At 40.9% G+C, this 13,352-nt stretch overlaps 1 protein-coding gene across 1 annotated transcript in view; it reads left to right on the forward strand.

Annotated features, from left to right (window-relative positions):
- The window catches only part of LOC141214187 (uncharacterized), a 30,270-nt gene extending 17,455 nt beyond the window's left edge, over positions 1-12,815 (forward strand). The window contains exons 5-7 of the mRNA XM_073665413.1: positions 77-174; positions 373-463; positions 10,994-12,815. Of these exons, the coding sequence (XP_073521514.1) occupies positions 77-174; positions 373-463; positions 10,994-12,177 (1,373 nt within the window). The 3' untranslated portion in view covers positions 12,178-12,815. The remainder of the gene's footprint in view (positions 1-76; positions 175-372; positions 464-10,993) is intronic.
- The last annotated feature ends 537 nt before the right edge of the window (positions 12,816-13,352 follow it).

The raw sequence follows: 13,352 nt of genomic DNA on the forward strand, positions 1-13,352 counted from the left end.
GACAGAACTAACTACACACGGTCTATAATTATCTGTATGTAAAGAATGAATTCAGTCCTGTATGTGTTTCCTCCAGCTCTATCCAGTAAGAGGACAACACCAGAGAGATGTCCCCGTCCTCTTCTTCCACAGGACTGTAAACAAGAAGATCCCAATGTTCCTCAGGATCATCAGGTAGATGGAGAGAAGGTGTCATGAGATCTCCCCTATGATGTGTAGACGGCTGTGAAGGTCTTGTGCTCAGTCTTGTTTTATCCACCAGTATTATATGGTTTATACTTGTGTAATGAGAACGGTGGAGATGGCAGGATTAGAGCTGATCATAGATGGGACTTCTCCATCTGTCTGTGACTTTTATAATATTTGTTTCAGGGTGAAGATCTGATCCATATTAATACTACAGAGACATATGTGAGGGGTGATGAGCGGTGTAAAGAGGAGATTCCTACATATGACCACCCAGGTGAGTAGTGATCACTAAATGCAGAGAAGTCACAGATTGTTCTCATGGTAATATATATATACAGTGCTGGCCAAAAGTATCGGCACCCCTGCAATTCTGTCAGATAATACTCAGTTTCTTCCTGAAAATGATTACAATCACAAATTATTTGGTCTTATTATCTTCATTTAATTTGCTTGCAAGGAAAAAACACAAAAGAGAATGAAGCAAAAATCTAATCATTGATCATTTCACACAAAACTCCAAAAAAGGGCCGGACAAAAGTATTGGCACCCTCAGCCTAATACTTGGTTGCACAACCTTTAGCCAAAATAACTGCGAACAACCGCTTCCGGTAACCATGAATGAGTTTCTTACAATGCTCTGCTGGAATTGTAGACCATTCTTCTTTGGCAAACTGCTCCAGGTCCCTGATATTTGAAGGGTGCCTTCTCCAAACTGCCATTTTGAGATCTCTCCACAGGTGTTCTATGGAATTCGGGTCTGGACTCATTGCTGGCCACCTTAGAAGTCTCCGGTGCTTTCTCTCAAACCATTTTATAGTGCTTTTGGAAGTGTGTTTTGGGTCATTGTCCTGCTGGAAGACCCATGACCTCTAAGGGCGACCCAGCTTTCTCACACTGGGCCCTACATTATGCTGCAAAATTTGTTGGTAGTCTTCAGACTTCATAATGCCATGCACACGGTCAAGCAGTCCAGTGCCAGAGGCAGCAAAGCAACCCCAAAACATCAGGGAACCTCCGCCATGTTTGACTGTAGGGACTGTGTTCTTTTCTTTGTATGCTTTTTTTTTCCTGTACACTCTATGTTGATGCTTTTTCCCAAAAAGCTCTAGTTTTGTCTCATCTGACCAGAGAACATTCTTCCAAAACATTTTAGGCTTTGTCAGGTAAGTTTTGGCAAACTCCAGCCTGGCTTTTTTATGTCTCGGAGTAAGAAATGGGGTCTTCCTGGGTATCCTACCATACAGTCCCTTTTCATTCAGACGTCGACGGATAGTACGGGTTGACACTGTTGTACCCTCGGACTGCAGGGCAGCTTGAACTTGTTTGGATGTTAGTCGAGGTTCTTTATCCACCATCTGCACAATCTTGCGTTGAAATCTCTCGTCAATTTTTCTTTTCCGTCCACATCTAGGGAGGTTAGCCACAGTGCCATGGGCTTTACACTTCTTGATGACACTGCGCACGGAAGACACAGGAACATTCAGGTCTTTGGAGATGGACTTGTAGCCTTGAGATTGCTCATGCTTCCTCACAATTTGGTTTCTCAAGTCCTCAGACAGTTCTTTGGTCTTCTTTCTTTTCTCCATGCTCAATGTGGTACACACAAGGATGCAGGACAGAGGTTGAGTCAACTTTAATCCATGTTAACTGGCTGCAAGTGTGATTTAGTTATTGCCAACACCTGTTAGGTGCCACAGGTAAGTTACAGGTGCTGTTAATTACACCAATTAGAGAAGCATCACATGATTTTTCAAACAGTGCCAATACTTTTGTCCACCCCCTTTTTTAGGTTTGGTGTGGAATTATTTCCAATTTGGCTTTAGGACAATTCTTTTTGTGTTTTTTTCATTAAAGACAAATTAAATGAAGAGAATAATACCAAAGAATTTGTGATTGCAATCATTTTCAGGAAAAAACTGAGTATTATCTGACAGAATTGCAGGGGTGCCAATACTTTTGTCCAGCACTGTGTGTATATGTATATATATATATATATATATATATATATATGCGCCACATCAAAAGTAATTCTTAACCAAGATAATATAAGCTGGGCGACAGCTCTTTGTAAAATAACAAAGACAAAATTACTTGGAGGGTGAGGGCTTTTCAGCTCTTGAACAGAACAAAACCATCGGTCTGGAGGGTTTTTATACCTTTTTATACAATATAGATGTTTTTTCAGACTTAGATGCTTTTATTAAAAACAAATAACATAAATAATTATGTAAATATGTAAGGTGCTTTCTTGAATGTCCAGTGGATTGACAATTGAGATCAGAAGCAAATAATTAGGTTTTTTGGGGTCAGAACGGAACTTGCATTATGGTTGTACTTTTATTTTCTCCCATCCAATTAAAATCTTTGGACATTTGTCTGTTTTCAACCATATTAACTATGTAAATATGTTATATAAAATTTATGATATTGTTAATAAAAATTAATTTCTCTTTATTGAGTAAAATTTAAAAGATAATCCAGTGGATACAATCAAAAGCAACTACCATGCACCCTCCATGGTGATCCAGATCGACGGGTTTCAACTCGTTAGTCATAATCATGACTAACACCTAACGAGTCAAAACCCGTCGATCTGGATCGCCGTGGAGGGTGCATGGTAGTTGCTCTTGATTGTATCCACTGGATTATCTTTTAAATTTTACTCAATAAAGAGAAATAAATTTTATTAACAATATCATCGCTGGATAAAGTTTCTTCTTTTCCTGCTACCTGTAAATGTTTTATATGCAGATTGCACTGCCTCTTTTACAGCATATTGGCACTTTATTTACCTTTCCATTAATCACATTTGCAGTATAGCATATTGCTTTCTATTTGAGAGCTGTACCAACTATCCATTATTTATTATTCACTATACTTATAGCCAGCCACTGCCATTTTATATATTTTGCTTATACTAGGATTCCTAGGTACACATTACATTTCTTGACTAGCAGTCATACTTTTTTTTTTGGAGGCAATTTATATTCTTGGGTCTGTTTCGTTATTGCTCTTCAACATGGATTTTACCTTACCTGATATATTTTGACTGCTAGCAGCACTATGGTATATTGAATATTTGTCCCCTGCCTTGATTTTTCCACCTGTTGCCTATATTTTCTTGTTCGGATTTTAATAATATAATGAATGAACTATTATTTTATTGATTACAATGTTGTGTAGTCTCCTGTAGGTATTGATTGTATCCGTGATCACACAATAGTCTTCAAACCCTTTGTGTGCATTAATTTCAGGCATTGGACAAGAGCCTTGGGTCAGGGCCTTCATAGCCCTTATCCCTTTTGCTGTATGAGGAGAAATTACTGGAAACCTCAGAGTATGGACCACTACTTTTAGAATGAGTCCACCAAGCTCATTTAGACTGATTATAATTAGCGTTTGCCTGATCTCTTTGTGTTATCCAGCAAACAAATGCAGGACAATTGTGACCTCTCTGCGCACAGAAGGTGCTTAGCACAGTAGTTCAGTTTATTCAATAGCTCCATTATGAAAGGAAATATTCAGTTCTCACCGAATGTTGCAAATTATCCATTATTTTTTAAATTAAATTGCCAGGAGTCTATTATAAAGGTAGGAAACCTATAAAAAAATCCCCTTTTCCAGTACGTCCCCATGACGGCACCATAGGAGGAGTAATCTCATATCCTCTGTAGGGACAGGAAGCACAAGAGGTTAAAAGCCCTCCCACCCCCAACCTCCTCAGTGTTTTTCCTGTCCCTACACAGGACAGGGAGTAGTGGAGGAGCGCTGGTGCAGGGAGAACTAGTGCAGAAGAACACTGATACTTACAGGGCCCTGGGGGATTGGGAGGGCCGCGGCTCTCTCCTTCCCGCCGTCAAGTGGGTCCTGGGCCGACACTCCCTGTCGGGAATTCCTCAGCCCTCCGGTATGCTGGAGCCTCTGGGTGCCGCTTCCCCATCGCTGGGGTTCTCGTCGTCCTGCTCAGGGCGGGCCCAGCTTCTCCCGCCTTCGGGGACCGCCCGGGGTCGAAACCGGAAGTTCATGGATGACGACTTCCTGTCGGCGGTCGCGCGGAATATTCAAGCGTAGATCGACTGTGGACGCCAGTGGAGCAGGAGAACATGACAGGACGACCAGGTAAGGTACAAAAAGGGGAGCTGGGGAGCATCAAAGGCTGGCTTACAGCTTTGGCACTCCTAGCAGTACGCTACAATGGCTGATGTGTCACACCCTGATACCCTCCCTGGATCGCCCCACAGTTATGATGTCTCTGTGCAGTTACCACCTCCTTCTGAAAAGAAGAAGGATACAGGGAAAAAGGCCACAGTGAAAACCAGGAGGTGCCTGGATTGTAACATCAGACTTCCCGACTCATATACAAAAGTGTCTATGTGCTGAATGTAGAGCCTCCATGCTAAAGGAGGAGAATAGAGCTTTATTAAATGAGATGCGTAGTATGATCAAAGAAGAAGTTCAGGCTTCTATTACGTCTCTGGTGTCCCCAGGTTCAGGGGTCCAGGATGTCCGGGGACCCAAAAGACCCAGAGAAGATACAGCACCATCTTCTGAAGGTGAAATCAACCCATCTTGGGACTCTGACAACGGTGAGACCATTAGTCCACCTCAGGGAGGGGAACGTAAAAAGTATATGTTCCACTCAGATGGTATGTTGATTCTTCTACGAGCCGTCCGAAACACAATCCAGGTAGAAGAGACGGAGAAGAGCAGAAACATTCAAGATGAAATGTTTGGTGTACTTAGAACCCATAGATCCATGGTTTTCCCTGTTAATACTCATGTGAAAGACATGATCCTGGAGGAATGGGAGGATGCGGAGAAGAGACTCTATTCCACGAGACTTCTGCATCCGACTCTCCTTTGATCCAGAAAACACCAATGTTTGGGACACTATTCCTAAGATCAACGTCCCACTAGCCAAGGTGGTCAAGAAAACCTCTATCCCCTTTGAGGATTCATCAGGACTTAAAGATCTTATGGATCGAAAGGTGGATAGACTTTTGAAAAAAGCCTGGGAAGCCTCGGTGGCAGTTATTAAGTCTAACGTTGCTGCTACATCTATTGCCAGATCCATGAAAGTCTGGCTAGATGAGCTAAAGGGTCACCTACGGGATGGCACCCTGAGGGAATCTCTCAGTCAATCATTGCCCCTATTCAAAATGGCAACGAATTTTGTGGCCGACGCTTTGGCAGAATCGGTCAGATTTGCTGCCAGGAATAATGAGCTTTCCAAATCAGCCAGAAGAGCTATTTGGTTAAAGACATGGTCTGGGGATACAGCTTCTAAGAACAAGCTGTGCTCCATTCCGTTTTCAGGGCTCAAAGTATTCGGACCAGTGTTAGATGACATACTAGAAAAAGCGTCCGATAAAAAGAAGGGCTTTCCTGAGGAGAAAGAGATGGAGCAGCCCTTTCGCAAACCTTTCCCCTTCCGTAAACATAACACTCAGAAAAAAGGGGGATCCATGAGCTGGAGTTTTAATAAGGGGAACAAACATAAAAAATACCAGCCCAGTACTATCTCCCGTTCAAAACGACAATGACTATGTCAGAATAGGGGAGCGGGTAAGGTTTTTCAAAAACAGTTGGCATCAGGTAACTCAAAATCCCTGGATATTATCAACTATAGCGCAGGGTTACAGGATAGAGTTTTCTCAAAATCCCCCTCAAAGATTCCACCTAACAAGGGGTTCCCCTACCTCACTTTCCCGTCTACGTGCAGACGTAGAGAAACTTCTACAACAGAAGGTTATTGTTCCAGTTCCAGAACACGACCAACATTGGGGCCAATACTCCTCTGTTTTCAGTAAAAAAAAAAACATCAGGGGAGTTCCATACAATTATCAATCTGAAACCCCTAAACCGATGGGTCCACTACAAAAAATTCCGCATAGAATCTGTGAGATCAGCCATTCCCCTGATAGACACAGATGCGGTAATTTGCACCCTGGACCTCAGGGATGCATATTACCACCTGCCGATACATTCCTCAAGTCAGCAATATCTGAGGTTTGCGCTACCATCAGGCAGTCAGATTCTACACTACCAGTTCCGATGTCTTCCCTTTGGCCTGTCATCTGCTCCCAGAATCTTTACGAAGATCATGGCAGAGGTGGTAGCCTATATCCGACTCAGGGATATTACCATCATTCCATACTTGGACGACTTCCTGATGGTGGCAGGATCCCCTCTAGATATGACTCAACATCTGGAATTTGTCCTACAGACATTAACCAGCCTGGGTTTAATTGTAAACAAAGAAAAATCCAATCTTGTCCCAGGTACTTCACACATCTTCTTGGGAGCCTATCTCGACTCCCGAACGCGAACGTCTTATCTCCCGGAAGACAAGATGCTCTCAGTCCCACAAAGGATTCGTTTTTTTGCAAGGGAGAAAAAAACATTGATTCGAAAGGCAATGAGTATTTTGGGAATCATGACGTCGTGCATCACCTGCGTCAGATGGAGCCAATTCCATTCCAGGCCTCTACAGAAATCCATCCTGGAAGTGACAGACAAACATCATAAAAAGTCCACTGTTTTATCGGAATCTTCAACAACTCCAGCTTTCAGCCTGGCTTCTGAAGGGGAGATACTGAAAACCAAAGGCTTATCCGCCAGAGTGATCAAGACTACACAGGCTAGTAGAAAACCTGTAACCCAAACCATATATAAAAAAGTCTGGAGGACCTTTTGTCTGTTCTACAGGACGGTAGACACCTCTCAACCAGACATCCCTGCGATCCTTGATTTCTTGCAGGCGGGATTTGATACAGGTTTTAGACTAAGTACCTTGAAGGTGCAGATTGCAGCACTAAGTGCTTTCTTCGACATATCATTGTCCTTGCATCCCTTGATAATCAGATTTGCCAAGGCAATCCAGAGACTTAGGCCTGCCCAGAGAATTTCTTCCCGTCCGTGGGATCTGAATCTTGTCCTGAGAGTTCTTTGCAAACCTTCCTTCGGCCCAGTTCATGAATTAGAAATAAAGAACTTGACTCTCTAAACAGTCTTCTTGGTGGCAATTACCACGTCTAAACGGTTGGGTGAGATCCAGGCTCTCTCTGTTGTCGAGCCATGTATGCAGATTTGGGATGATTGAATCAGTCTCAAACTGGATCCAAGTTTCTACCCGAAGGTGGTGTCTTTAACCCTCCGTCACATACAATATCGGTTCTAACGAGTTCACATACAATGTGACTGTCAGGCGCCGCAGGCTAGAAAAATACCTATAATATCTAATGTTTGCAATTTCAGTGCTCTAAAAGTGATCAGTGACCTTCATGGGGATGTAATAAAAGAGACTACACATAATCAGGTGCAAAAAAAAAACCATTTACTTAACATAAAACTAATAACTCTGAAATACAAACATTTCAAAACTCCCGCCAAATAGTCCCCAGTTCGACTCTGTCAAAAAACTCTACAAAGAAAATTTATGGAAACAAACTTAATTTTAAGGTACCTTAAGTACTATTAAACACATATTCAATCAGAATTAGATCCTGAAGTTTCCCCAGAAAAATTACACTTGCAGAGCAAAGAGCAAGAATTACACATCATTTTTGCATGTGTCAGGCAGATTGCATTATGACATTTGTGACATTCATAATTAGAAAGCCTTCTGATTCCGCTTTCCGTGGTGCAGGTGGTGCATCTCCTTCTTTTGGGAGGTGGTGCAGGTGGTGAATTTTCACTATCATCATCTGGGCGGAATCTTTTGAGCTGAACTTGAAGGCGAGAGGGGATACCGATTGTTTTCATACTTCTCCTGCGTAGCTCTCCAAGCACTAGTTCATGGGCCAATTTTTTCAGATAGAATCGTCTACGGAGTGGTTCAATCTTGTTTTCAAGGTAAATGACTTGTGAATTTATACCACCCAAATTCAACATAGCAAAAAATATGACCATTGGCCAGCGTTTGGTGTTTCTGCTGACGTTGAAAGTTGAGCACATCTGATCAGCTGTATCAACACCCCCTTTGGTTGCATTATAAAATGTAATTATCTCCGGGTTTTTTTGTGCCTCAGTCCCAGGATCGATGGCATCATCATGAAGTGTTGATAGAAGAAGTACAATTTTTTTTGCTTGTGGTACATAGGAAACCAAAACTTTTCCATTATGGAATGCAAACATACTGCTGTACTGTTGTCTCCCTTTCACACTTACAAACTGTGTAAGCAATTCTTTTTTATTTTTTCTTACAGTTCCGACATATGAAAGCTTCTGCATTTTCAGATAATCAATCAGATCACAATTTGAAAACCAATTGTTAGCTGTTATATTGCGGCCCGATCCAAATAAGGGCTCAGCCAGTCTTTTTACAACATCACTGGGTTTGTTGCTGACACAGTAAGGACCTTCTGGTTGTTTTCCTGCATAAACTTCCAGGTTGTAAGTGTAGGTCTTACTTGCATCAACAAGGGCATACATTTTTATTCCATATTTGTTAGGCTTTGATGGAATATATTGACGAAAGGCACATCTACCACGAAAACCAGGGAGCATTTTGTCAATAGTGAGATTCTCCCCAGGGCAATAGGCTTTTTTACAGTTTTCAACAAATTTTTAGAATATATCACGAATTGGAGCAAGTCGGTCATGTGTTTTACGTTCGGTTCGGGTAGTTCTGTAGTCAAACCGAAGGCAACGAATTAGAAGCTTGAATCTGTTTATGGACATAACAAGGCCAAATTTTTCAACTCCATCCCCATCTTTACTCCAAAGTTCCTCCAAACTTTGTCTATTTGCCCTATAAGCTCCTGCAAGGTATAATAATCCAAAAAAAGCACGCAGTTCTATTTCATCTGTGGCCTTGATGGTTCTGTTGCAGATGAACTTGTCCTTTATAATGTCTATATATTGGTTGGTATATGTGACAATAGAGTCCAGAATATCATCTGTGAATAAACTATTCCAGCATTCAACTGCAGTTTTTGCATTACTTGCAGTTCCTATAACTGCAGGAAGGTGAGTAATAATGTTTTGAGGTTCCCTACGTTTTTTCTGGAATGGCTTCTTGTTCCATTGTTTTTTTTTATCTTTTCCCATATAATAAGAATCTACATCTTCATCCTCAACACTGTCACCATCTTGCTCTGTTTCAGAATCCACTTCACATACTTCCACCTCATCATGAGAATCAATCTCACTTTCCTCTCCTAAATCCTCATTCAGTGTGGGGTCTGCATCATCTAACAGCATGTTTGTTACTTCCTCAACATCAAGGTTTTTTGATAAATTGTACATTTTCCTCTCCATTTCAGCAGATAATCTGAAGCAAGAGAAGGAATATGTGTTAGGGAACTACTGTATTTTCCTGAGCAGCACACTTTCTTTTTTAATCTGCCTTATTTCTATGAAATATCCTCACACTTTGTGCTATACATTCATAAAACAAACTAAATAAACAATTGTGATGAATAAAAACATAAAATACCAACCTTATTGAGTGTGACGTGTTCACATACAATGAGCCTGAGAGATTAGCGCAGTTATATCTGTCCTCCTGAAGCTCTGCAATCCAACTGTGGTATGAGGTTTCACAGAGCTGCTAGAGACAGGAGACTACCTGGAGGGAGGGGATTTCCTCACAATCTGGTGAGGAAGGAGAAATGAAAGTAAAAGAGATGTGCCTGTCAGGCCTATTGTATGTGACGGAGGGTTAAACTAAGAAGTGGTTCTTCCATCGTTCTGCGAATACCCTAGAAATCCGAGAGAGGAAGAGTTTCACCATCTTGATGTCCGCAGAGCAGTGTTGGCCTATTTGGAAGCCATTCGGAACTGGAGATTAGACTCTAATCTTTTCTTACAGTTTGGGGGGAAAAATATAGGCAGAAAGGCTTCAAAACCATCCTTAGCTAGATGGGTTAGATCCATGATTAATCTAGCGTACCTTTCAGAAGGACAGTCTCCCCCTGAAATTATCAAAGCCCATTCTACCAGAGCAGTTTCCACCTCTTGGGCAACTAGAGCAGGGGCTACCATTGAACAGATTTGTACCGCATCCACATGGTCAGGACATACTACATTTTGCAAACACTGCAAACTAGATATTCTCTCACAGCAGAGATCTGTGTTTGGTAGGAAGGTGCATTTATCCCACCTTAATCTATGAGTTCTTGGGTATACTCCTATGGAGCTGTCATGAGGATGTACTGGAAAACCAGAATTAGTTTTGCCAGTAATGATGTTTCCAGGAGTCCACATGACAGCACCCTTATTTCCCTCCCTATATTGCTACTGTATGTGACTCTAACATATGTCTAAGTAGTCTAGAATAAAATTGTGTTGTACCCAGCCAATGTGGTTCTTGGAAAATCAATGAGGAGGTTGGGGGTGGGAGGGCTTTTAACCTCTTGTGCATCCTGCCCCTACAGAGGATATCGGATAACTCCTCCTATGGTGCTGTCATGTGGACTCCTGGAAACATCATAACCAGTAAAACTAATTCCGGTTTTTATCCACTCCTAACTTTTTACATTCCTTTTACAATTCTCCACTGAGCATTTAACTAGAAAAGACTGACGACGGCCAACACTGATATATGAACCTATGAAAATGGTTTTGGTTCATTAAAAATAAACTGCAAGAAAGTAGCATGAGGCCTAATGTTTGCTATCTTCTGTTTTTTGTTTTAAAGCCCAATGTTAGATTGTGATTGGCTTTGCATCACTGTTTTAGTTAAAAAGCCAATTTTGCTGCATGCCTTGCACTTTGGCTGAAAATTTTGACATTAATGTTATAAATTATCAGTAGACATTTTATTATTAAAAAATAAGATAATCAGTTTTATTCTTTGCAGAAGAATGTCCCGGGATCTCTGAGGGACATCAGATATCTTTAGATTGTAAAGCAGATAATCGTGGTATCCCATATGATACATATGAAGAACATGTCATAATTCCATATATCGCCCTTCCCGGCAACAGTCTATCATCAGATCCTTTCGAACAGGTCCTGTCTTCTGATTCATTACCGAATGTTAAGGAAAATAAAGGAAACAGAAAAGATACCGTGAACCAAATTTCTAATAGTGGAGAGAAGCCATATACATGTTTGGAATGTGGAAAATGTTTTGACTGGAAATCAAAATTTATTCAACATAAGAGAAGTCACACAGGGGAGAAGCCATTTTCTTGTAAAGATTGTGGGAAATGTTTTAGCGAAAGATCTTTTCTTTTTAGACATCAGAGAAGCCACACAGATGCAAAGCCATTTTCTTGCTCACAATGTGGAAAATGCTTTAAACAGAAATGGGGTCTTGTTACCCACGAGAGAATTCACACAGGGGAGAAGCCACATTCATGTTCAGAATGTGATAAATGCTATATTGATAAGTCAAGTCTTGCGAGACATCAGTGGGTTCACACAGGGGAGAAGCCATTTTCATGTTCAGAGTGTGGACAATGTTTCAACCAGAAATCAGATTTTGTTAGACACCAGAGAACTCACACAGGGGAGAAGCCTTTTTCTTGTGCAGAATGTGGGAAATGTTTTAACAGGAAATCAGCTCTTGTTACACACCAGAGAACTCACACAGGGGAGAAGCCATTCTCATGTTCAGAATGTGGGAAACTTTATAATAATAAAACACATCTTGTTAGACATCAGTGGGTTCACACAGGGGTGAAGCCATTTTCATGTTCAGAGTGTGGGGCATTTTTTACCGATAAATCATCTCTTGTTAACCATCAAAATATTCATACAGGATCAATGCCATATTCATGTTCAGAATGTGGGAAATGTTTTAACCGGAAATCGTATCTTGTTACACATCAGTGGGTTCACACAGGGGTGAAGCCATTTTCATGTTCAGAGTGTGGAGCATTTTTTACCGATAAATCATCTCTTGTTAACCATCAAAATGTTCATACAAGATCAATGCCATATTCATGTTCCGAATGTGGGAAATGTTTTAGTAAGAAGTTAGAAGTAGTTAGACATCAAAGAACTCACATAGGGGAGAAGCCATTTTCATGCCCATAATGTCAGAAATATCTTACCAAGAAATCAAGTCTTAACGATTAAAAACTCAAATATATATCAGAAAAAAATTTCACGTACCGTATTCGAAGAGTGTTTTCATCGAAGCCAGTTCTAATTCCACATGCGAAATCTTTCACAATAAAAACATTTCCAATTCCTGAATGTTTGAAATGTTTTACACACAAATAAGATCTGCTTAAAAACAAATGGATTCACTCAATGATATAGCATTTGTTGTATGTACTAATATTATAATAGACATTCAAATTAAATCACTGATGAGATAGGAAAAGCTAGTTATAACACTAAACATTGGTCAAGAACTTAAGGGCTTGTCTCCTTATAGAAAATCCTCATCCCGTGCTGCCATTTGTTAGAAAATAATCAACCACTGTTCACTCACTTTCTCCGGGTCCAACGCTGAGCTTCTGGCGCTGTTCCCGGTGTCCAGTATTGGATGTGGCGTTGACTTCATGGCAAAAGTGTGGCAACCAATCAGTGAGCTCAGCAACTCTGCCCATGTAAACTGAACCACCCCATTCAGCGTTGCTGAGTTCTCTGATTGGCTGCCGCACTGTCGACGTGGAGTCAGTGCCTCAGCCAATACCAGACGCCAGGAGCAGGGCAAAGATTTAGCGCTGGATCCTAGGACGATGAGTAATGAGCGGTTGGTTATTTTAAAACAAACTGCAGTTGGAGATGAAGATTCTCCAAAAGGGGATAACCCCTATGAAAAATATTTGCCTTTTTGTACAGTAGCTTTTAGTTTTACTTTTTTGTCACATGTAAATGTTTGTGATCATCCAACTATTTTTACCATAAAATAAAGTTTAAACAAGCAAAATGCAAAATGCAGCTTCTAATTGATCATTCCATTTACTGAAGTTCAAAGATTTATACAAACCCTATAATCCACCTCGTAAAAAAAAAGAATAATTGTTTTCCTAAACCAATCAATTGGTCATGCCATCCTCTACAGTAACAACTGCGAATCATTAGCCCTAACCCTAAAATGTAATTTATTGTCCTTGGGATATATTTTGTTATTTGGAAAATGTATCTGTTTAGCAGAAATGAGCAGATCGCTTCGCTCAACCCTGGTCCATGGATCGGGTCAGTGATCTCCGGCCGATGACAGAATCAGCCAGAATTTCTTTACCCTCTGGAATCTTAGG

This window comes from Phyllobates terribilis, unplaced genomic scaffold, assembly GCF_046119375.1.
Source record: "Phyllobates terribilis strain yellow unplaced genomic scaffold, ASM4611937v1 Scaffold_217__1_contigs__length_3308461, whole genome shotgun sequence".
Taxonomy (NCBI): domain Eukaryota; kingdom Metazoa; phylum Chordata; class Amphibia; order Anura; family Dendrobatidae; genus Phyllobates; species Phyllobates terribilis.